The following is a 27,542-nucleotide window of genomic DNA, read 5'->3' as shown; positions in this document are numbered from 1 at the left end:
TACTACTACGAGGACATATTGTTTCCCATTAGACATTGGGAATGGCCCCATGAAGTCTAATCCCCATATATCAAAGATCTCGCAAGCTTGGATATTGGTCCGAGGCATCTCATTCTTCATAGAGATAATACCTTGCCTTTGGCATGCATCGCAACGCTTTACAAGCTCTTGCGCATCTCAGAATATAGACGGCCAATAAAATCCTGATTCGTAGACTTTTCTTGCGGTTAAGTTTGCTCCATGATGACCTCTAGTTGGTCCGTGGTGACATTGGTGAAGAATCCCTGCTGCTTGTTTTTCATCTATGCACCTCCTGATTATCTGATCAGGGCAAATTCTATATAGGTAAGGGTCTTCCCAGTAGTAGTACTTGGCATCCCTGAAGAACTTCCTTCTTCGGGATGTGCTCATTCCCTTTTGTACTACTCCAGCAACTAGGTAGTTGGCCATGTCAGCACACCAAGGAGTATTAGTGAATTGTGATCCTAAGTGAGCTTGTCCTAAACTCAAAGTTGTTCTTCCAGAAATTTATCTCTGATATCTTGTTCAGCAAGTTGTTTCATCGCCGGGTTCTCCAAATGGCTAAGATGGTCTGCTGCGACGTTCTCTGCTCCTTTCTTATCTTTAATTTCAATATCGAATTCCTGAAGGAGTAAGATCCATCGTAGGAGTCTTGGTTTAACATCTTGCTTAGGGAATAGATATTTAAGGGCTGAATGATCTGTATAAACCGTAGTTTTAAACAAGATGAGATAGGAATAGAATTTGTCGAAGGCGAATACTATAGCTAGCATCTCCTTCTCTGTGGTAGTGTAATTCTCTTGAGCTCCGGTTAAGGTTTTGCTGGCGTAATAGATTGGATGAAAGTGCTTATCTATCCGTTGTTCGATTACAGATCCAACTGCGAAGTCACTTGCATCACACATGATCTCGAATGGTAAACTCCAATCAGGAGCTATCATGATGGGTGCATGAGTGAGAGGCCGTGTGACCTTTGAGAAATCTTTAATGAAGCGTCGGTAAAAACTGGCGTGTCCAAGGAAACTCCTTACCGCTTTTACTGTGGTAGGTTCCGGAAGTTTAGTTATGGTCTCAATCTTAGCCTTATCAACTTCTATTCCTGCTTTTGAAATCTCATGTCTTAAAACTATGCCTTCTTTAACCATGAAGTGACATTTTTTCTAATTCAGAACTAAATTTGAATCTTCACACCATGTTAGCATCCTGTCAAGGTTAGAAAGGTATAAATCAAAGGTACTACCAAAGACTGAGAAGTTGTCCATGAAGACTTCCATATAACGTTCAATCATGTCGTAGAATATTGCTACCATGCATCGCTGGAATGTAGCTGGTGCATTGCATAACCCGAAGGGCATGCGTCGATAGGCAAATGTTCCATAAGGACAGGTGAAGGTTGTCTTCTCTTGGTCCATTGGATCGAGGGGAATCTGAAAGTAGCCGGAAAAATCATCGAGGAAACAATAGTATTCATTTCCTGATAGACGTTCCAACATTTGATCGATGAAAGGTAATGGAAAATGATCTTTTCGGGTTGCATCGTTTAGTTTATGATAATCTATGCAAACCCTCCAACCGGTGATCTCCCGTGTTGGAATAAGCTCATTATTCTCATTTTGAATTACGGTCGTCCCTCCCTTTTTGGGTACCACTTGAACAGGGCTAACCCATGGTGAATCGGAAATGGGATAGATCAAACCGGCATCCAGAAGTTTGATTACTTCTTTCTTGATGACTTCTTGAATCATATGGTTGACCCTTCTTTACCTCTGAACTGATGTTTTGAAATCATCTTCCATGAAGATCTTGTGAGTGCAATAGTTGGGGCTGATTCCTTTTAGGTCGGAGATCTTCCCAGAAATTGCCTTCTTATGTGATTTCAAAACTTGAATCAATTTCGCCTTCTCTTGTGGCGTGAGGTCTTTCGAGATGATTACGGGGAGTTGCGATTCTCCTTCTAAGAATGCATACTCCAGATTGTCGGGTAACTTCTTTAATTGCAATTCCAGAGTTTCCTCGATAGATGGCTTCATTCTAGCTATCTCCTTTAGGTATAACGAGTCATATCTCTCCTGGAATTATGATTCTTCAGTAGCGGTTACTGATGCTATCCGTTCTTCGTTGTTTAGAAATTGTCCTTCTTAATGCTTCCTCTTCAGAAACGTCTTCCTTAGATTCAAAGGTTGGTTCAGGAATTTCCCCACAGTCCTTTTTTGACTTGAATTCCTGAAATACCGGAATGAAATCTGTCTCTTCATTCGGTCTTCTCCTTAACAGAAGTAGTGGAATGCCTTGTCCTGGCGGTCTTATTCGGATAGTTTTGCCAAGAAAATTACTTTCAGAGAGGGGAGATTTGTGTTGATTAGGGATTATGGCTGAATGGATGTCGAGATTTCCTTCAGGAGGTGTAAAGAATAGTTCCTTGGAAATTTGATCTTGACTACATATAGCCATGGTTTCTTCCAGGTATTCGTTGACGAGTTCTTGAAAAGAATCGGAGAGATTCACATCTTCTTCGCGAGGATGGTTCATGAGACGGTCAACATTGAATGTGATCTCTTCTCCTCCAACCCTTAATTTCAGTGATTTCTCGTGCACATCAATTACGGCCTTGGCAGTATTTAGGAATGGTATGCCAAGACTGAGTGGGACCTTCGTGTCTTCCTCAATATCCACAATGACGAAATCAACGGGAAATGCAAACTTATCCACTCTGACTAGGACATCTTCAGCTTTTCCTCGAGGAATCATAACTGATCTATTCGCGAGCTGAATAGTCATTCAGGTGGGCCTTAAGTCATTTAATCCTAGCTTTTTGAATAATGAATAGGGCATTAGGTTTACACTGACTCCTAAGTCTTCTAATGCATTGCTAATTTGGACATCATGCAGGTAGCAAGGTACCGTAAATCTTTCCGTGTCTCCTAACTTAGGAGGAATACCATGTTGTAACACTAATGAGAATTCTTCACTTAAGGGCAAGCTAACTATCTCTCTTAATCTCTCTTTGTTTGAACGCAGTTCTTTGAAAAATTTACCGCAGTTTGGCATTTATACTAAAGCATCTACTAGTCGTACATTCAAATGCAAATTCATGATAATATCCTTTAGCGAATTGCGCTTATTATTTTTCCTTCCTAAGCCTCCCTGGGAAAGGTATGCGGGAGCGCGGAATAATTTCCGGGGCCTTAAGAGAGATAGGTTTCGGTGGATTGACAACTGGGTCAATTGACACAGGTTCCTTATCTGGAAAATTTTGTATGGGTATATTAACAGCTGTTTCTTTCCCTCCTCTAGTGATTACTAGGGCATCAAACTCACTATACTCTATATCAACTTTAGTGGTTAAACGTTTAAGCGTACGCTGAAAGTTAGTTATTAATTCTTTAAATGTCTTTATCAAAGTGTAGAACTTATTTTGACATTCTATGACTTGAAGGTTTATCATGTATTGTTTTTTCATAAATTCAAATAAAATTTCCTTAGAGTGGAGAGTAGGTTTGTGTAACGGAAAGATTATATTATGATCCGAGCTATTTTGCTGTTTATGTGCCCATCTAGGGTAACGATGCCTTAGATTGGTTCTAGTAGCATCGGAGTTTTCAGGAATTGGTAAACTTTGAAGAGTGAGGGTGAGATCTTGTAACCTGGTTTCCAGCATTTTTACCGTATGAGTGAAGACGTCATCCTTCTCAGCAGCTTCATTGCTCCAATCTTCCTGTTGTGCGGCTATTGTATCCAATAGATTTCATGCTTCGTATGCTGTTCGGGACATGAAAATTCCTTGCGAGGCCATGTCTAGGAGAGACTTATCATCTTTGGTCAAACCATTGTAGAGCGTACAGATTATGTTTCCCGACTTAATGAATGATTCGGACATCTTTTAAGCATCATCTTTATTCTATTCCATGCTAGACACAATGACTCGTTTTTCTTTTTGAGAAAAGTTTGTGATGTCATTCCTTAAACAGGTTTGCAGGGTGGGTGGATAAAATTTGTTTAGAAATTTAGTGTCTAGTTCCTCCCATGAATGTATTGAATCCGGGTTAAGTTCGTCAAACCATGCTAAAGCTATTGAAAAAGATGAAGTTTCAAAATATTTTTCTCGTTTTCTTCCTTCTTAAAAAAGTCAACCAGACTGATAAATTTGTTTAAGTGAAATTTCGGATCGTCAGTCGGTAATCCTTGAAATTTACAGATCATACTGACTAGTTTAATCATGTGTGAACTGATTTCAGGAATTCCTTCGGTTCCTAAGGTGATTGGTCCTCCTCTTCCCTCCAACCATGATTTATGCATATAAGCAAGGGTATATTGTTGTTTCATTTTTTAGATTTTTCTGTTTAAAAAGACTTAAAAGTAACTTTTAGAAAAATATTAATTTACTAAAAGGATCGATAATTTAATAAAAACAATTATTTTTGAAATTTAGTCGCTAACCTTATTGGATATCTCAACTGATAGGATTTCTTACAGATTACTTGTATCTAGGTGGCCAGGACGACTAGGAGAGGCAGGATCCTTTTGGTTCCAATATAATTGGAGACTGTTCGGATAATTCAACAACCAAGTTCGTGAATAATTGTCTTTCTTAGACGCCACCAAACAATACTTTTGTCTGTTTAAAATCTTTCTCAATCAAAATATTCGTTCCCCAGCAGCGGCGCCAGAAAACTTTGATGTCACTACAAAGATACGGCTGAAATGGATGGTTTTATTCATGCGGTGTCATTAGGCTGCATGACATCAAATTCAGTTGATCAAGGTAGCGCACAGTGGTTTTGTTTAATTATATTATGCGGGGCCTAAATTTACTTTTACTTTCTAAGGTGTAGAAGGTGTAAGTTAACCTAGTGTCATATTTTTGAATAGATTAACGAATTGAAAATCAAGTGGATAATTGTCTTTTGTTTAAATTACATAGATAAGGATAGTAGTTGGTTTAAGCTAAAAGTCCTAAATGCGAAAAGGTAAATAAGTGGAAGAATATTCGGAGTATGCAGATCAGGGAAATGTTGACCAAGATATCAGTGTTGGGTTAGGGAAAGGTAATTATGCATTATGTTAAGGCTATGCTTGGAATGATGTAAATCTGGTTGGCTGAGTCAATTACACAGACCTACTTATCTCTGAACTCTTAGAGTTCTCTTTGAGCAGTGAGAAGTATGTCACTTGGTTATATAATTGAAAGGTAGCTATACCTCGGAGGTTATCCTCGGTAAAGTACTAGGTTTATTAGTGAGTTGAGCTCTAATCCTAACTCTCGTTATCAGTTTGGTTAAGTGAATAACAACGTGCCGTTTTGATTGAACACTAATCACAAACGGAAGGAGTCCGTAGGTTTATGTTGGCAAAACCTTAAATGAAAACTAACAAACATTTCATCATACTAATGAGATCATATCAGTTCAAACATTATATAGCATTACAGTCGATATACTGAAAGTAAAGCAGATAGAAACCTAATAAATACCTAAACAGTTGATATGACTTATTCTAAAGGCATCAATCAAACAAGAGCATGCAATAGGCTTTGTTCATATAGTGAAGGCACTAACTAGATCTTGACAGCTCCTAAGAAGTCTCTTCGGATTAGTCAATAGGCATACTAGGTCATTCATGTCTCAATTCTTAAGTTCCATGTCCTAAAAGCGCATTAGATGCCTCTCGGGAGCTCCGGCCATACCGAGTTCATAGAATCTTCAAATACAGTATAACCAGCGGTCTTAATCCTATGAAGTAGCTAATTTCATATAGGTAGACAAGTCCTGATCATAACCTAGGTTGGTCAACCCTTAAGATGCTAGCATACAAATCTATCAGACTTCCTAGTTCAGTATTACGACAGTAATCTACTAAATTAACATAATTACGCTAACCTAAACTTCTATCATGGCAACATACAGATTAATTAAGCTATCATGGTAATATCGGAACTCATTATTAAACATAAAAAGTAAGAACACATGGTTAATATAAAAGACAAGCGTTTCGGATAAAGACCTGAAAAAGGCTGACGAAATCTGCCCGAGATCGCAGGGACTCGCCGGGATATCCTCCGGAAAATAAAAGCTAAGCTAACTACTACTAAAAACTAACTAAAAGCTTGAAAATATAAAGTGAATTACAAATTGATTGTGTGTTGAAATGGATGGAGAGAGCCCTTTAAATAGACTTGAAATTTTCCTGCAAACGGCTGGCAGGCCATTTGGCAAGCCGTTTGGCAGGCCGTTTGTAGAGGCCGTTTGCCAGATCAAGCCGTTTACAGGGGCCGTTTGATTAGGGCGTGTGGCAGGCAGTTTGGCAGGCCGTTTGGCTGCCTGGTCAGCTAAAATTCACTGGTTCGTAACTTGATTTCTTGTCTTTCACCTTTTTTGCTCTAGAATCTTCATTTCAGCTCCGTATTACTTGATTCTTTTTGCATCGACTTCGTAATTACTTAATCTACAAAATCTACTGAAAAAGCGATAATTTTACCTACAAAGTTTGAATCTTTATTGTTCTAGGGCTTAATATTTGTGACGACCCGGAAATTTCTGATCAAATTTAAACTTAATCTTTATATAGTTTCGACATGATAAGCAAAGTCTGTTAGGTTGCGTCTCAAAAATTTTGAACTGTTTCATATATTCAATTGACCTTCGACCATTCCCGATGATTCACGAACAACTATTTGTAAATAGATATGTGTGTGTGTGTGTGTGTATATATATATATATATATATATATATATATAAAAATAATAACTCGAAATATAATTTGAAATATTATATGTTGTTGTTATTAAATGTAATTATGTAAAACAAAATAAAAATATGATATTATGAAAATTATTATTTAAACGTATCTATATATATAAATAAGGTATATTAAATAAATATATTGTGATTTCGAATCTATTAAGTAAACGACAGTAGCACTCATTTTTCATTCGTTCAATATTAAACAAGTTAAATTCAAACTTATGTGATTTTGAAATAATCGGTGATCCGAAAATGAGTTATATAAATTTTAGGCTTTTTAAAAATATATTTAGAAGCTAATTAATAAATTTCAACATTTTTTTTATTTTACCTGAGATCGAGCGTGGACAGTGAGTTAATTTTTATTTAATAGTTAATGATCAAATTTTATACCATAACAACTAAAATAAATAAAGATGTTCAATATAAAAATTTTGGATTTTTCTAAGAACTTTTATCCATCACTAATTATCAATGGAGCACGAGATCATACCCGAGAAAAGGTGTCGGCAGAGAATAAATCATATACTCCCACTTGATCAATCTTTAATTGATACAACATTCGCTATTTACTATGTTGATTCATGTTCGTTTCGCAAGAAGACTAAACGATCGATATCATACACACAATCATGGCCACTATTTTTTGTTTTTGTTATATTATGCAAGTGGGATGAGATAAAGGTTGATCTATAATTGAGTTATCCAAGCAGTAGCATACAATCACCTCCCAACTTATTTTTCTTTTCATCTGTGAATGAATTGAGTTTACTGTGCCTACTTCTTTTCATTCCAATCAGTGTACTATAATCATTATTGTATCTCATGTTACCACATAATTATCTCTATATATATAATATTACAAATATGAATATTGAATACCCTCACAACATAATCATCTCTTCATTTCCTATATTTTTTTTTGAACCTTACAAACCATCATCACCACTAGACCATGACCCTCCTCATTTTCTTGATCAATTCATCGTAACCACCATCGCTGAGAACCACCACCTGCTAACTTCGGCCACCATCATCAACACAACCGCCAACCACTTCAACTTAAAATCCATAACCACCGTCACTGCTAACACTTCTGTTTTTGTTTTCGAATGAGATCAACCATCACCAACTAGCCAACATGTTTACTGCAGTTATCTTCTATTTCAATCCACCACCGTGGTACTCCACCTTAACATTCGTCCACCATTAACCACCACCATTGACGTAAAACATCACCACCACTTGTCACTCCTATTTGATACAACTTATGACCACAACCTGCTGTTGCTATATGATCAGTTCGATGAGACCTACATCACCATACTATTCGAACTGTGATGATGTACACAACCAAAATCCAATCCACCACTTTCTGTTTTATATATTTTTTAATCTTTCTCGTTCCTACTTCTGCTGTCGACTGTTTTGTTTGAAAACAACAGCTCAAAGCTGAAGCATGGCTGCTGTTCTTCGATTGCTCCATCGAAATCTATTTTTTTCCATTTGCTGTTTCAACCACACCGAACAACACCTAAATATGTTACTCATTTTCTGCTGTTATACCTTATCGCTATATGAGAAAGATGATGTTTTATGATAATGAAGATGATAACAGAAATGAGGATACTTTCATGAAGGTGACGATGAGGATGATGTTAATCGGAGAAGATGATGAATAGTAACGGGTCACGAGGGTGATGATGATATAAACGATGATGATGTAAATTATAAATATGATGGCTTCGATGATGATAATGGCGAGATGATGTTAGATGAGCTGTAAAGAGGATGATGATTTGAATGATGGTGATCTGCAGCCTTTTTCTATGTTAATCGAATAACAAAACCCACTTGTTTCCATCACTTTTGACTTCTAATGCCTAACTCAATTAACAAGTATCAGATTCTAATTAAATGGACTTGGTTAATTGCCTCTTGGGCTTCATGATCCACTAATAAAAATTAATGGGCTGCTGCATTGTGAGTATCGGATATTAGGCTTGTAGTCTAACACACTTTCATCACATAAAGTGATGCTACTGCAGTTCATGCTTCTTGTTTTCTTTTTCTGTTAAGAACAAAGGAGTTGAGATGTGATGATGATGGACGATGGATTACGGTGATGATACAGAAACAAGAATTGTTGATGTTACAGAGACGAGTTGATGATGATAACGAGGTGATCATGAAGGAAGAAGATAAATAGATTATGAAGAAGTGATGATAATGAATATGATATGATTATGATTATGTTATGATCATGATTATGTTATGATAAGATTATGATGATCATAATTATAATCATTATTATGAAAGAATGATGATGATGTTCGTTTATGATAAACATGATAGATATTAGAATAATTTAAATATGATGATGATGATAATGGATCAAGATGTTATCGGGTTAGCGGGAGGTTGCGGGTTCAAACCCGGACTTGGGCATTTTTAGGACTACTCCTTTGAGGTAGTTACTTATCTATTCATTTATTAATATTATCATCTTATTATTATTATCATTATTATTATTATTATTATTATTATTATTATTATTATTATTATTATTATTATTATTATTATTATTATTATTATTATTATTATTATTATTATTATTATTATTATTATTATTATTATTATAGGTTTTAACATATAATATTTTATTATTAGTGGTATCATTATTTTAGTATTATTATAATTATTATTTTAACAAACAACAGCTACTTATATAAAAATATATTTTACTACATATATATCATAACTATATTAATATTACATGCTATTTTCTTTAAAATGTTATTATCTATAATTATCTAATATTAATTAATTTACATAGCCTATATAAATAAATTTTTGGGTATATATAATCATATAGGTAAATATTAACTTTAAAATATTATATTATATTTGTAATAAATAATATACATTAAAATACTTTAATAAGAATTTAATATATAATATATATATATATAAAATAGTTACAATTAATCTATTTATTAACATGACATAAAAATTATTAAAGTATTAATATATAAACTTGTTTGATTGTGATTAAGTGTTTTAATATATATAACTGATATAGGTTCGTGAATCCGAGGACAACCCTGCATTGTTCAGTTCAGTCGTATGCATATTTTTACTACAAAATATCGTATCGTGAGTTTCATTACTCCCTTTTATATATATTTTGGGACTGAGAATACATGCGCTGCTTTTATAAATGTTTTACGAAATAGACACAGGTACTTGAAACTACATTCTATGGTTGAATTATTATACTGGATATCACCCTTTTAGCTTGGCAGCCTAAGAATTTGGGAACAGACCCCCAAATTGACACGAATCCTGAAGATAGATCTATGGACTTTAACACGTCCCATCCAGGTTACGGATGCTTTAGCAGTTCGATTTTATATACAGATGAATGTACCTGTATATTGGGGATATTCTAGATGCATTTATTAATGTCGGTTACCAGGTGTTCACCATATGAATGAATTTTAATTCGCAGGTTATGCGTACTATTTTGTACTCGGGTTACGTGTACAATTATATATCTGAAATCTTGTGGTCTATTAAAATGATGGAAATGAATGTTTATGATAAACTAATGAACTCACCAACCTTTTGGTTCACACTTGAAAGCATGTTTATTCTCAGGTTTGAAAGAAATCTTCTGCTGTGCATTTGTTCATTTAGAGATATTACTTGGAGTCATTCATGGCATATTTTAAAAGACGTTGCATTCAAGTCATTGAGTTCGATAAAGATTATTATTAAGAAGATAACAGATTAAGTCATTTATAGATTGGATATATTATGAAAGGGTATGCATGCCTGCCAACTTTCTATGAAATGAAAGTTTGTCTTTTAAAAACGAATGCAATGTTTGTAAAATGTAACATATAGAGGTCAAGTACCTCGCGATGTAACCATATGCTATTGTATTCGTCCTTATAGATTAGGACGGGTCATTTCAATATTGGGGGTAAAAATGTGACTTTTTGGCCGATATCAGGGGGCACATACATCTCCTTACAAATAACATTCCAAAATAGGGTGCGCTCATAAGCACGTGCAGCCACCATTGTTGCGTCGAACCGTTGCTCGACCACTTTGTAGTCAAGAGCATGCTGGATGATTTTCGGTAGACCCTTCCGTAGAATTTCATACTCTGCCATCACGGCATCGTTTTTGCGCCCCACGATTCCTGGGCCGCAATCCAATCACTGAAACTTTTGTTCAGAAAAATGACATAACTCTTCGCCTCTTTCAGCTTTGCAGATAACGATGCAATCTCAGACTCCATGAACATCTTCTCAGCGATATGCTGGTCTTCATCCTACTGTCTCTTTAACATCATGACATTTATGCGCTCCTCTACCTGCACATGTGCGGTTACAGCAATCGCAAGTTGGGCAGTCAGCCTGGCATTGTCCTCTTCTAATGAATTTATTTTGGCTGTTTCTGTCATCGATGGTGCTGGTGGATGGGCAAGAGCAGCAGATTTTTATTGGAGACGGTTCAAATCTTTGGCAAAATTAAATAGTATCGACTGTGCGTCAACATAAAGTTCTTCAGAGGGAGAAAGAGAAGTAAACTTCTGTACTAACTGATGCGGGACATAAGATTGTAGAAACGAAAACTGTTCTGTAAACACTGGAAGTAGCATGACATTGGGGATCAGCGGAGATGAATCGTCAGAATTCATGCATGCATGCTTGGCACAAGAAGAGTAGTGGGATACACCACTTGGACCTGCAAATAAGATAAAACGATGTTATAAAAAGTTTAAAGTCCAGTTTAGGAGCAAGTCAGATGGTCAAAATTAATACCTTCATCAAGTAACCTCTTGTGGTTAACAAGGCTTCTGGTTTCGGGGGCTTTATAAAGTGAAGTTGCAGTGTCGGAACGGCTAGCCGAGGAATTGGTGAGATTACCAGAGTCGGTGGCAGGAACAGGTGCATATGATTCCATTTTCATCTACAAAATAAAATAAATTAAAATACACGTAAGACGTGAGTATATAACTAAGGTTACATAGTAGAACGCAACAAAGTATGAGAGTGTGATGCACACCTTTTACGATCAGATAAAAGATTTGGCAGAGAAGAAGAAAAGGGTTGAATGACTGTAATTAGAAAAGATTGTGATATGATTTATGCCAAAACCCGATTTATAGAGAAAATACGTGTGTCAAAAAGTAACAGAGGTGTAATCACAACCATATACATGTGTCAATCTTAAGCTAAAAACCTTGTTAAGATGCCAGGTGCAGGTTAGCATTAACAGGCGGTTGCATAATTAAAATAATTACCTTTTCGGTAAACAGTGACAGTTGTCACCTCGGGTGCAGGAAATGCAACCAAAAAGACAGTTTAGTGACTGCACGCATACATTGCATTTACTGCCAATATAGTATCCGGTTACGAATATATATTTAAATAATCCTATGCACTATCCGGTTACAATTGAAATCCAACTAGGCATTCAAACAAAAATATTAAGCATGTTTATGTGGTTCAAGGAATTTTTATGGTTCATTATGTGTATAAATTTTCTTACTAGTTCGACATCATACACTAATTTTCATTGTATATCACATCGAACTGGGGGGGGGGGGCTAAATGATACACATATCCGCATGACCATGTGGATTACGCATCCAAATCCTTGAACCGCACACTAATTGCCATGTAAGATATATGGCACGGGTATAGTCGCAATCTATGCGCCTATACCATCTGATGTGAGGTTCGTATACTTGCATAAGGGTTTAGTATATTCTAGAAGAATATACGATACAATTAATTCAGATTCTTTCCTTAAATAACGAATGTTAGTTGGGATAAGATCGTATTAATTAGGGAAGAGATCCTATCGAAACCCTAATTCATGTGCCTATAAATACATAGCTCATAAACCCTAAAAACATAATCGGTTACTCATACATAACATAGCATTGATGTGTGCGAGGTGGTGTACAAAATAGTTATATTTTTACAAGAAAATACTATTAAATACGATACAATTTTACACAAGATATTTATTTATTTATAGAATGGATATACCTAAACCTTTCTACAACACTTATAGGCAGTGTACCTAATCGTACAGTAGTGTAGTTTTTAGTAAGTCCGGTTCGTCCACAGGGAACTCAGCCAAGTTTAACGCTATATTAGTTTTAACTTATAATTGTAAAAATACAATTATATATAAATAATATTATTATTATTATTATAAAAGAGGGATTTTACCGTTTAATGACCAGTTTGTCGATTTTAAAACTTTAGTCGCAGTTAAAACCTAATGTAAAATATTAAATATATAAAAGACTTAATTTAAAGCGTAAAGTAAATAACGATAATCAAATTGCGATAAATAAAAATGCGATAAATAAATAACGCTAAATAAAATTGCGATAATTAAAAAGTACGATAATTAAAATGACAATAAATAAAAGTGCAATAATTAAAAGTGCAATTAAATATGAAATAAAGGAAATTAAATATGAAATAAAGGAATTATGCTTATTTAAACTTCCGTAATCATGATGTTTGATGTGTTGATTTTAGTTTATTCCCATGGGTTAATTGTCCTTTGTCCTGGATTATTTGATATGTCCATACAGATTTTTCCATAATAGTTCATCAGTCATAATCATAAAATGCGGAAGTCTTCGTCAAATTATTCTTATTCCCGAAGTCAAATATTCCAACTAATTGGGGATTCGAATTGTAACAAGGTCTTAATACTTTATTTAATGAATACACCATGTTATCGACTGCGTGTAAACCAAGGTTTTAATACTTTGTTAACAATTACACCAATTACCCTTGAATGTAATCCACCCCTGTTTCAACAAGTCTATTAACTATTAATCCAGTTCCGTGTCCGGTAAAATGAACAATTATTGGTATTTATAGATATCCCGCCCTCCGTGCCCAGTCAAGCGTATATGGTTATATATAAATACATCAAATTATAAGTACATATATTAATTTGACGAGGTATCATTTAGTTAATATAAAACCCATTAATAGCTCATAGTCTAATTTCCACAAGTGTCGTTCTTTTATCCAAACCCCAATTATGGTCCAAAGCCCAATTACCCAATTACCCAATTTTAATATTTAGCCTAACATCACGATTACTTCGGCATTAAATAAGCATAATAATAACTTAGCTACGAGACATTAATTTAAAAATAAAATTAAACATAACTTACAGTGGATATTAATAGCGTAGTGGTACACGGACAGAGTTTCAACTTGTAAAACCTTAAGACATTCGACTAACCTAACCTTATTATTATCACTAACTTAAAATTAAAATTACAAATTGAGATTAATATTTGGAGTGATATTTGATACATAGGATAAGAGAAAAGAAAAAGATATATATATATATATAACTCTGGCCGAATTCGTTGCAATTTATAGATGTGGCCAGTATTCTGGGCTCATGCGATTGCATGAGAATCGTGCTTCCAGGCCATGCGATCGCATGGCCATCTGGGACAGCTCACATTGCTTTGTTTTCTTGATTGTCGACGTTATTTTTTTATTATATAATATAATATATATAATTTTATATAATTATATAAATATTATATTATATTCTTGTGCATAGTTGACTCATAATTTTTAGTCCGTTGCGTCGAGCGTTGAGAGTTGACTTTGGTCCCGGTTCCGGATTTTCGAACGTCCTTGCGTACAATTTAATATCTTATATTTTGTGTTTTGCGACTTGTACTCTTGTAATTTTGAGACGTTTCTCATCAATAATTTGAACCACTTTAATTGTATTTTGTACTTTTGAGCTTTTTGGTCGTTTGCATCTTCAATTCGTCGAATCTGTCTTTTGTCTTCACCTTTTATTATTTAAACGAATATCACTTGTAAATAGAACAATTGCAACTAAAAGCTTGTCTTTCTTGAGGGATAATGCTATGAAATATATGTTCGTTTTTAGCATTATCAAGCATACACATTATCGTACAAACAAGCTTCATACGATCTCACACGTAAAGACTTTCAGGTATGCCTCGAACTATAAAACCTTCATGTCTTTGGGCCACTCAACCCTGTATGCTGAGTTGTTGGTGGACTCTCAAATTGGCCACCCTGTCGGAATCAAAACGATACCGATGTGGGTTATCCACGACTAAGTGTCGGAGGTTTGAATATTGTTAGTCCTTAAACCCTATCATACACTCAAGCGTAGGTTCACCTTGACCTCGTGAAAATATGCTTGATCACTTGCCATTAAGAATCGTTATCCACTATCTGGTTATCATGAATTGCGTGTTAAGGAAGATATTCTGACGACTACTTTTAGAACCCACTATGGTCATTATGAATTTTTGGTTATGTCGTTTGGATTAACTAACACACTGTAATGTTCATGGACCCCATGAACCATGTGTGTGGTCCATATCTGGACAAGTTTGTCAATGTTATTATTGATGACATACGTATATACTATAAGAATGACCAAGAGCATGAAGAACATTTGAGAATAATGCTTGATTGGTTGAGAATGGAAGAACTGTACGCTAAGTTTTTGAAATGTGCATTTTGGTTGAAGGAGGTGCAATTCCTCGGTCATATAGTTAGCAAAGAAGGTATTCAGGATGACCCGGCAAGGTTGAAACTATTAAAAATGGGAAACCCCAAGAACTCCAACATACATACGTCAATTTTTATGATTGGCTAGTTATTACAGAAGGTTCATCCAAGACTTTTCCAGATTCACGAAAAAAATTATACGACCCATGATTTAGAATTGGGAGCTGTTGTGTTCACACTTAAGATTTGGAGACATTATTTGTATGGGGTCAAATGTACAGTGTACACTGATCACAAGAGTCTTCAACATATCTTTGATCAAAAACAGTTGAATAGGAGACAGTGAAGATGGGTTGAGTTGTTGAACGATTATGATTGTGAACTCCTTTATCATCCGGGAAAAACCAACGTTGTGGCTGATGCTTTGAGTAGAAAAGAGAGAAGTGAACCTCGTAGGTTTCGAGCCTTGAATATGACTATCCGAACAAACCTTGCAAGGCAGATTTGGGAGGCACAACAAGAAGCCTTGAAGGAGGAGAATTTCATAAATGAAAAGGTCAAAGGCTTGAGGAAACAATTTAAGGTATTTTTCGGGACGTCTTTGGGTTCTGAAATTTAGTGACTTAAGACAACGTGTGTTTGATGAAGCTCATAAGTCAAGATACTTTATTCACCCTAGTTTGGGGAAGATGTATCATGATCTCAAGGAGTTATATTGGTGGCCTAATTTGAAGGATGATGTAGCTACTTGCGTAGCTAAGTGTTTGACTTGTGCTAAAGTTAAAGTATAACAACAAAAACCGTCCGGACTTTTAGTGCAACCTGAAATTCCAGAGTGGAAGTGGGAAGGTTTTGCAATGGATTTTATTACGAAATTACTGAAAGTTGTGGGTGGATATGATACTATTTGGGTTATTATTGACTGACTCACAAAGTCAGCTCATTTCTTGCCGATAAAAGAAATTGATTCGATGGAGAAGCTTACTCGTTTACATTTGAAAGAAATCATTTCAAGACATGGTGTTCCTGTGTCCATTATTTCAGACCGAGACAGTCGATTTACATCGAGGTTTTGACAATCTCTACAGGAAGCTTTGGGAACCAAAGTGGATATGAGCACTGCTTATCTTCCACAGACCGATGGTTAGAGTGAAAGGACCATTCAAACGCTGGAAGACATGTTATGAGCATGTGTTATTGACTTCAGTAATGGGTGGGATATATATTTGTCGTTAGCTGAATTTTCTTATAATAACAGCTATCATGCAAGTATTAAAGACGCACCATTTGAGGCACTATATGGTAGAAAATATAGGTCTCCTATATGTTAGAATGAGGATGTGGATGCTCAACTCACAACCCCAGAAATTATTCATGAGACTACCAAGAAGATTGTGCAGATTAAAGAAAGGTTGAAAACCGCCAGGAGTAGGCAAAAGAGTTATGTCGATGTTAGAAGGAAACCTTTAGAGTTTCAATTTAGTGATCGTGTCATGTTGAAGGTATACGTTTTGGTAAGAGGGGAAAGTTGAATCCTCGCTATGTTGGTCCGTTTGAGATTATTGAAAGATTTAGAACCGTTGATTAATCCTAGATTATACAATTAAGGCTAATCAAGGATTGAGTGCAATGAGGGGGTATAATTGATGTCAATCATGGTTTTGGGATCTTATTGTCATATTTCGTTAAGTGCTAAACGATCAACAACCATGTCCCGATCTTCGTAAATTACCTTAACCAACAAAGATCAAGTCTCTTGCAAACTCACGAGAGAGATCAATATGGCTAGAGCAATTCTTCCAGAATCAACAACCTAAAAATGAGAGGCCAAGCTCCCTATTTATAGGCTTGAGATTTTCGTCAGAAGTAAGATGTGCGTTCATTAAAGCATTCCGCATAAGTACTGCGAGAATCCTACGCACTCTTTAATATTCCGCGTAATCTCACCGCATTCATTAGCATTTACCGCGGTTCATCAGTTTCACGTCTTTGTCCTTATGTGACTTTTCGCACTAAAAATATACATATACATATGTACGTATATGATCAACCGTGGCTTATCGTTTGAAATTGCCACAAGAGCTTAGCGCTGTTCATGACGTTTTTCATGCATCTAATTTTAAGAAGTGTTTGGCTGAGGCCAATAAAACCATTCACATTGATTAACTTCACATCGATAAACAGCTTCATTTTATTGAGGAACCTTTCGAGATTATGGATCGAGAGGTTAAGAGACTCAAGCAAAGTAAGATTCCTATCGTCCGATTTAGATGGAATGCTAGACACGGGCCCGAGTTCATTTGGGAACCTAAAGATCAGAGAGGCAGAAATACCCGCATTGATCTCAAATGGCAAGTCAACCACTGCACCTGCTTAAATTTCGGGATGAAATTTTCGTAATGGGAAGTTACTGTCACGACCCTACTTTTTCCGTTATATTTTTCCGTTTATATTTAACGTCTGTTAATTGATATTCGTGCCACGTAATTTCTATGACTTATATTATTATTTTAATAATAATATTACCTTATTATGTGTTATATGAATATATGTGTTCGTATTTAGAATTTTACGTTTCTACGTATCTTGGATTTCTATCCGGTAAATCATTTCGGTTTTCAAACCAATAATTAGATTTCCGCAATTTTTGAATCCAAATTATTTTATTTATGATATTTTTATATCATATGATTTTATAGAATATTTCTATATTTTATTTTTCGCGTGTACGTGTTTCTTCCGAAGATTTAATCGTATAATGGCGTTTTCCCAAATCGGGCTTCATTCGAGTTTTCGGGCCACAATCTATTGAACATTAATCAAAGATGGGCAAAATGGGAGCCCACTTTCCCCCTTGAATCGGCCGAAACCCACCACCATTAAACATGGGATTAATTTTGTAATTTTGGCATTTAATCATTCACTTAAGCCTTTTATCACTACTACATTTCATTCTAACCTAAATCTAATTTTTTTCTCCTTCCTCTCCTCCCTTAGGCCGTCGCCTCTGACACACACATTCATCTTCATCTTTTGATTTTTTGCTTTGAAGATTTAGGGCTTTCATCATAAACGGATTCTACTCTTCGATCTCTACACGTCTATATCACTTGATTGTTTATTAGGGTATAATTAAAAACCCTAGCTTTTTCATTTTCATCTTATTTTACTGATTTTATATGTATGTTGATGTATTAGTGCTTGTATGTTGTTGTATTGTTGTTATTATGCTTAGAAATGTTCAATTGCGTATGTTTTCGGTTGATCAATTCGTGGACAGCATCTTTATTGATAAAATCGGTATATTTGGCTAATGTTTTTGATTAATCAAAGTTTATAAATGAGTTCCTCTCATTGAGTACATAATTTTAGGCTTTGGATTCATCACGTTTCGAGTTACGGATCAAAATCTATGCTTGATTTTGGGTTTTGAAAGATTGAAATGTACAAATTGTGAAACCAGGTTATGCTCTGACTGGGGGACCATAATTTGAGATTTTGGGGTGTACCATTGGGTTAGGATTGATGATTGGATGAAATTTCATGTTCGGGTCATCGAAACCCGAGCCATGGATAACATGGAATGACTAAAACAAGTTTTGAAACAGATTAATGAAATGTTTAGTTCATGCCTGTTCATCACGACCATATGAACTGATTTTGGGGTGTTCTTGAGTATTCTAAGGTGTCGGGATGGTTTGTTAGACGAGGATATATATAAGATTCCTCAAAAACCGACACCCGAGGCTCAAGTTATGACCCGGCGAAATTTTAATGAAACTTATGGTTATAAAATTGAACTTAGGTATATAAATAATAATTTACATTATTATTAAATTACTTATGTTATAAAAGTAATTATTATGGAGTATTAATTAATACTTATGATATATATTTATTATATCATTTAACATTTATATTATGATTTAATTATTCTTATAATTAAACTTATGATTTAATAATACAAATATTTTTAATGGAAGACTTATGTTAAGTATAAAACTTATGACATGAGATTATTATATCAAAACTTATAATACAGATTAATTAATTAATTATTTATTTATTTATTATAAGACTTAGTTATTAATTATTTATGATACAATTTAATTATTAAATACTTATGGTTTAATAATTATAACAAAATACTTATGATATGTGTAACATTTCATAATTAATTTAAGATACTTATATTATGATTAATAATTCATTATTAATTAATAATACTTATGATATGACTAATATTTAATTAATTAATTAAATACTTATGTTATATCTATTATATCATTTAAACTTATATTAACTTTATAACTCAATTTAATTTAATTAAACTTATGATATGACTAGTTTATAATAATTTTTATTTTAAATAATATTATAACTTATATTATTAATGTGATTTATACTTTAAACTTTAAGGTTGACTTGAGTTGACTTTGACTATCAGTTGACTTTTGTTGACTTTTCTAAATAACGAAACTTTTCAAAAATAGAAACTTTCTAAAAAAAAGGAACTTTCCAAAAATAGAAACTTTCCAAAAATAGAAACTTTTCAAAAATGAAAACTTATTAAAAATAGAAACTTTCTAAAAATAGGAAGTACGTCTTTTACGCTATCCTAATCATACCGAATTATAGCGATTGTTGTTCTTTGCTTTACTACAACAAGCACTACGATTAACATACTAAGACTTGACCTAAGTTAGTTATTTATATTGACCTGCTTTATTTTTAGATCGGAGTTGTGATCATTCTTGATCAATTGCCTTTGCTGTTCGCATACTTGTTTCCTTTTTGCTTCATTTGCTTAAGGTGAATTATAGTCTCGTTTTTCATACTATTTTAAGTATTTTTGAGATGAGATTACATGCAGCTTTTGTTTTACATTTTAGACACAAGGGGAAATTAATTTAAGTTATTTACGGTGAGTTGAACGAAAATATTCCCTAATCTGGTAACTGTAATCACCGGTTTCTACTGGTGAACACAAATCATATGGATAGATCTCTCGGGCTTGACATCCCCATTTCATGCTAGTCATGCTAGCAATTTATAATCGGAATGTATTAGTACTTCGTGATTTTTAAAGATACACATGTTCATGTATATTGGTGTATGTTAAGGGTAAGGAATGGTTAAGTGGTTACCAGGTGGCTCACGGGTTAATGGAATAATGTTTTTATGTTTTCTAACATTTGAAATCTTGTGGTCTAAAGCTTATATGTTATTTAAACCTATAATTCACTCAACATTTTTGTTGATAGTTTACTTTCATGTTTTCTCAGGTACTTGACTGATTGCTTCCGCTGTGCTTAGAGAGTCTGCATACATATTGGCAGCTTTTGATAAACATTAAACTTGCATTCTGTTTTGGTTACATGAAATTGTGGGTGTTTGTTGACTTGGTTTTGGTCAACTTTTGGTTAATTACTTATGTTAATTTTTCTAAACTTACATTTATTACAGGTTTCCTTTATAGGAAATCATTTTTAAATAAAGAATGCAATGTTATTAGTTAAATTCATTTAGAGTTATGATCAAGCTGTGGGAGCAAGTGGCGGAGCCGTTAAGGGTACTTGGCGGGTCGTCACAGTTGTTGTTGAGAAGCTTTTGCAAGTAAAGAGATGGTGGCAGGTGAAGATATCTTTGGAATATATTTGGTACTTGAGCAGGTGGGGGAATATTTTGTCTGTAAATATATATTAAATATACTCCTTCTATTTTAAACGGATATGTTTAAATGGTTTGGATCAAAATTATCCGGTAAATAGCATTTTCTAAATGGGCTACCAAGTGGGCTTGAACCAAACAACTATAAGGTCATATATATTATATGTGATCCACAAATATCCAATGTTTTGAGTATGCTAGCAATTTGTACTCTAACATATCAAGTAATCAATCAATAGGAGTGAAAGGTCATGTAAACTGAAAAATTTAAACTTTGTTTGAGTCATTAAATAGGTGTTTCTTATCAGTTAATAGATTTCCTAATTTTTTGAATCAACCTTACGTCCTAGTTCCACGGTTTATTATTAAGAGTTTCACAACCCGAACTTCTTTAAACGACTTAAAAAACTTTTCAACGATTGTAAGGAGCATAAAAATAGAAGGACACCAATTGTATAGGCTTCAAATAGCTAAACTGACATATTCATTAAGCATTCTGCATATCGCCACTTGAAAATTGCAGAACGATAAAGTTACAAAGTGAACATAAGCTATGTGATGAACTGTTTTAGGAACGATTACAAAGCTAACAAATTACCATAATTTACAACATAAAGTGGTTGATTATTACAAACATGAGAGCACATAAAGCTTAGACATATAAGTAAGACGGAGTAGCGGCAGATTTTCAAAACTATACAAAGGTTTTTGGGTATTGCCTCGTGACTGTTCACTCCCAAAATATAGGAGCAGATGCACGTTTCTATTTTCCCTGGTCCCCACACATTTTCTTTGTGCCTCCTTCATCTTTAGTAGTATCTGCGATGAATAGAGCGCACCTTGCTGACCTGTGGTTTGTGACGTCCTTTGGTTCTTTCATCGGTTCTGACTACTCGTTTGGTCGAGGTGGGGTGGTGGTCTCCGAGGGGTGGTGGTCTCCGAACCTGGCTAACGGCATATTGGGTATAATAAGTATACACACACCGACAAAATAATAATAATAATAATAATAATAATAATAATAATAATAATAATAATAATAATAATAATAATAATAATAATAAAAGCGTAAATCAGAAGGGCAAGGCAAAAAGTTAATATAAGACACCAGGAATAATAAGAAGAAGATGGCCTAAGAACCGAACCTGTTGCATTTTGCTGAACTCCTGTGGAAGTTTTAGATGGACTGCCAGTCAGTGTTTCGTTTGGTACTTCATCAAGTAGTCTGTCCACAATGAATTCAGGGTGTTGTTTCCTTGATTGAGGGTTATAATGGAAATGAAATGTGTGTGACTGTACTTCAATGGCTTTTTTAATGTCTGGTAGTTTATGAGCCTGATCAAACCCTCTAATTATTACCACCTCGTTGCATGTGTGGCCGACAATTTGATTCCCAACGTCCGCGAAGAAGGTAAAGAATGCAATAGTTGAGGCGTCATTGACTATTGTTTTGAAATAGTAACTACCACGTATAAATCGTTTGTAATTTAGTATAAACATAGATAACACATAATGAGTTTGGCAATTTAATTAGTATGAACATGGATGGAACAAAATTAAGGTGTTATGATTTTCATACGTAGGTCTGTACGTTGCCTGGGGCTGTGGGTTCTGCAGGTGTGTTTGATAGGTTCATCAACTTCCTCTACGATCTTATAGGAACAGTCGTTGCAACTTTTATAGTACCAGTCTCTATTACCACCTACTTGCTCGATGATGGCTGGGGGCTGTGGGTTCTGCAGGTGTGTTTGATAGGTTCGTCAACTTCCTCTACGATCTTACAGGAGCAGTCGTTGCAACTTTTATAGTACCAGTCTCTAGTACCAGTCTACAGACTGTACAAGTATTTTTATCCACGTGTAATGAAGTTGCAATTAGAAAGTAGCTTATTTTGTATCAATATTATACTTTCCCTGTAGTTGTTGAGATTGTGTGTTAGGAATTCTTCGATAGGAAACCTGTTTCGGATGCGCTCAATTGCCATGTCAGGAGACCTTTGTCGAGTAATGAGCAGTGGCGGGTTTGCTAGGAAGCGCGCCTGTGACTTCATAAATAAGTTATGTCAATTATTTTGAAGCATTTATTTATAAATGTTTTCCATGATAGGAGCAAAAGTGGTCATTACTCATCAATCGAATCGATAAATTCTTGTATTGTTGGGTTGAAGTAATAATGTGTAGCCTGGGTCCCATTAAGCTAGAGCACACATTTTGAAACTAGAAAATGTAAATATTAGTTACTAAATCAGCCCACCATTAACCCATGAGTAGATCAAGTATTTGGGGAGAAATTATAAGTTTGTTTGTTTGTACCGTGGTAAATTTTCGGTCGGCACGAGCTGACTGCTAAAATAACACGTTTTTCCATAGAGTCATATGCATCTACAACAAAAGCGGTTGCTCGCTCGTTCCAGAGAGTTACTTGAACTGCGTCACCGCTGCATATGAATTTGTCAATAAAACATTATTCATAAGCTAATTATGGGACTGCCTTTTATAAGCTACCGATTGTACAATAATGTTAGTGGTCAAAAATATCTAATAACAGTTTTTAATTATTAAATGTTGAAATGTTTCAAACTGTGCATGTTAAATAAAGAGTCATAGAATCAGCACTCGCTATATGTAAAGATAGAAAATAGATAAGTAGTTAAATTTTATTTATTTGGTAAACAATGGCTTACTCGAGGTTTGTGAGGCCAATGTAGTTTGTTTGTGTAAAGCACACATTAATGGCTGTCTAAGCATAATTGAAAAAAGTTACTGCTGCTATGTTAAGTTTAACTGCAAGTACAATGTTGTTCGAGACATGTCTGTAGAGTTGATTTTATGCTACAAAGTCGAAGAAATGGTCGGGGAAGTTTGCGAGTGGGAGTTTTTCAAAAGATGTGTTGCGATCAAAAACGAAGGTTGTCGGCCTGGATAACACTTTCTCCCACCTAGTTGTTGCATGACATGAGAAGTTTCCAATCACGTAGACTTTGTTTAAGTGCATAAGGTTGTTAATAAAATCTTTGTCACCAAAGCGCATGTTCACGAGCATAGGATAGTGCTACATAATGAAATATACAATGTCAGACAGGTGTTTTAAATTAAACATACAGATACATAATAAAATAGTTTAAAAGTAAGAGAGCATCTTATCAATTAGCATGCAGGAGTATCCAGTAGGAGCCTGGTTGTGAAACCTGTAAGTTACCACTTTCGGTAGATCATAGTTGCAATTGTCCTGTTTCTATCACCCGGGACTAGCTGTGCCAGAGCTGTTATTTGTGCCACCCTATTAAAGTAAAAAATATTAGTAATATAATAATACATATGTATTAACTATGTACATATTTATTTTCTGGATGTGTTTTTTAACGGCTAATATGGCAAGTTGGTGTTGGCTCAAATTCAGGAATTGAGGATAGGAAATCTGTATAGACAACATTCTTTGTTACATTAGGCCCGTGATCTTCTTGTTGTTTAATCAAAACTTTTAAACCTTCTGGTGATGTAGATCTTGAGAGTACGACATTTAATTGCCCGTGAGGGGAGATGGTTTTTGGTAAATAAAAACCTATCTTGTTGAGTGATTGACCTTGACTTTTGTTTGTGGTCATGTCATACAAAACTTTTAATAGAAACTGTTGTCTTTTTAGAAGAAATGGTAGTGACGGTTCTTTGTGGATAAGTTTCATTCTTGGGAAGAAGACTTTCTCACCAACGCGCGTGCCCGTGATTGTTTCAGCCTCAACCGATTTACTTAGCAGTTGAGTAATAATCATCCTTATACCATTACAAAGCCCAGCAAAAACATTTATATTACATAACAGAATGGCTGGTACCCCTACTTTTAAATCTTGGACGTGTGATGGGAGGCCAGGATATTTGAGCGTGTTTAGGTATTTCTTTGGATATAGCAGTTCTGACTCACCACAGTCATTTCCATGCAGTGTTGCAGTGTCATAACTGTTGCAGGTTGTCACCCGGCCATCAACCATATCGACGATAATCTTGTTTATAGCATCTACGACATCGTTTTTGGGCAGACGATTACCTTCTGTTGGAGTTCAGCGGCAGATGAAATTTTGCAGCCCATTTTCATCTTCGGGAATGCAATAGCTATCCAGAATACACACCCAAGGGCTATTATATTGGTCCTCCAAATCAGGCGTTCCTACATGACCATTGCCCAAACTTAATATCCACCTTGAAAATTCCTCATTTCTTGCCTTTTCAGATGCCGACAGACCTGGCTGCACTAACCTCATATTTTGTGTTAGAACAAACACTTTGAAGCCTCACTACATATACGAAGTTGTGATGCAAGCTGCTAATATCTCAGATTTACTTCCATTTTTCTTTACCGGTAACGTCTGTTTAAAATCACCCTCGAGAATTAAAGACTTACCCCTAAAAGGTGCTTCGTTGTTGTCCCGAATCTCTCCTAGGCTCTTGTCCAGAGCTTCGAAGCAGCTTTTGTCGTTCATTGGTGCCTCATCCCAAACAATTAGATCTGTACTCTCGATCAGTTTCGACATCTGAGTATTTTTCTTTATATTACACATGACTATAAAAATTTAGATCCTTAAGGAAATTGGATCTTTATGAAAACATTTGATCTTTTGAAAATTCAATCTAGCTTTTACCCTAGATAAGTTTTCTGGAATAACCCTTCACCGGTGTTTGCGAAATTGTTTTTGTGGGTTTGGTGGGTTTCAGATTTGAAAATTTTAGCTTAAAACTTATGGTTTTGTGTCACCCACTTGCTAACCTTGTATTGGGAAAGCAACACGTCCAGTATACTTGCTCCGTATATTACCTTTCGATAAACTACCGTTCGGTTGTAAAGGAAAGCGTTGAACAAGCAACTGTTAAGGCAATGTGCCCTGACATGCTTTTAATTATGGTCTATATCGTGTCGGATGCAATTACTATCCTTTGTAGTAGCAATATTAAATCTCACCCTATAATTTTTCGGTCTGGCACAAGGTCATGTCTTTGACCATGCTATGCAACCACCGTTCTTACGGTTGACACCCGATTTGGTTCAGGTGACCTAATGAATTCCAGGTGAATTCCTAGGATTTTACGTCCAATGGTCAAGGTTAGAGAATTCGGATCTCGGGGAGATCTCGTTTGGACTTTTTTAGGGAGATCTCGCCATCTCGAAATAATCTCGGGGAGATCTCGGACATTGACTTACGTTGACTTTATAGTTTTTTTTAATAAAAATATACATCAAAACATAAATATATGATATTTATATACGTTTTTACGAGATTTCACAAAAATATCCGAGTAATGAGTGAGAAAATGTTAGAAATTATGAATTTACAAGAAAATCTTACAAATTAGCAAGAAAATCCGAGAAATCGTGGCTTTGACTAAGTTTGACCCCGTTGACCAAGAAATCTCGGGAGATGAACATCTCGTCTTGGTTGCCTTCTAAAAACGAGATCTCGAGGGAGATCTCAGGGAGATCTCAGGAGATTTACAACACTGCCAATGGTAATGAACGCATTGAAAATGGGTTTTCAGAAAACAAATCGGTTTGTAATTTGATCAAAATATTTTCTCGTTCAAGCTCGAGTTTAGATATCATCGAATTCCATGAGTTTGTAATTCTCAATCTTTAAGGTCAATCTCTAGGATTGAGTAATATCAGTCTTAAAAGCTGATTTTTGATCTTTAAGGAGATTATCCTTTCTGGGGGTCTGATTCATTAGTCTTATTAAGCTAATTTGCACGGCGCCCTCCCCATTTTACGAGACAGATCCTCTCATAGTTAGGATAAGTCTGACCACTTGGCGACCCTGTTTGATGCTGAGGTCCGTGAATTTCCAGCTGATTTTCGAGAAAACTTTTCAAGGTTTTTCGTAGACTCTACAACTGGTCTGGACGACAACTTCCTGACCTAAATCAAGAAGTGCGTTTCTTTTTCGGAAGACTTTACTTCCTTTTAATGATGGAATTGATTCATCGTGTAGATCCATATTTCTTTCAAATATATTAAAATTTTCCGGGTAAAACGGTTAATTTTGTCCAAAACAAAAGTATCTTCAATTATTTGTACACAAATATGTGATATATGTTCAAAATAACTTGGTAAATTTTTCCCACACTTGGCTTTTATTTTCCTTTCTTTTCCTTTTAATTGTCCTCTATTCCATTTTAAATGAATTCTAACATTTTGGTTTGTTTCTCAGTTTATGTCCTTTCCGAGGTAACAATAATTTCGGTATTAACACCTAGTTTTATCGTTCATAAATATGTATAAACATGATTTTGAGTTCATTTAATTGAAAATTTTGAAAAATTTTACTAGAATTGGGAAGTCAGTATATAAGACTAGGGCTGTTCTTTATTATCAGAGAGCACTAGATTCTAATACAACTACTGCGTTACTAGTATTTTTAATGGTAACCAAGTGTATAAGTTAAAAATTTTAAAAATCCGAAAGAATTTAACCCCTTCCCACACTTAAGATCTTGCAATGCCCTCATTTGCAAGAAATTAGTAACAATTTAAATTATTGAGGGTGATTAGCGTAGAAA

General features: G+C 35.0%; 1 protein-coding gene across 1 annotated transcript; it reads right to left on the bottom strand.

Moving 5' to 3' along the window:
* Positions 1-24,359: 24,359 nt before the first annotated feature.
* LOC139841647 (uncharacterized) lies at positions 24,360-24,986 on the bottom strand. Its single transcript, XM_071831856.1, has one exon. The coding sequence runs from the start codon at positions 24,984-24,986 to the stop codon at positions 24,360-24,362; it is 627 nt and encodes a 208-aa protein (XP_071687957.1).
* Positions 24,987-27,542: the final 2,556 nt, after the last annotated feature.

The sequence above is a fragment of the Rutidosis leptorrhynchoides genome, chromosome 4 (assembly GCF_046630445.1).
Source record: "Rutidosis leptorrhynchoides isolate AG116_Rl617_1_P2 chromosome 4, CSIRO_AGI_Rlap_v1, whole genome shotgun sequence".
In the NCBI taxonomy this organism is placed as follows: domain Eukaryota; kingdom Viridiplantae; phylum Streptophyta; class Magnoliopsida; order Asterales; family Asteraceae; genus Rutidosis; species Rutidosis leptorrhynchoides.
Note: the sequence above shows the minus strand (reverse complement) of the source record. Positions and strands in the feature narration are given on the sequence as shown.

What these genes read in the sequence shown, in the direction of transcription:
- LOC139841647 (XM_071831856.1), bottom strand. Translation starts at nt 24,986, where the DNA reads ATGGTTGATGGCCGGGTGACAACCTGCAACAGTTATGACACTGCAACA.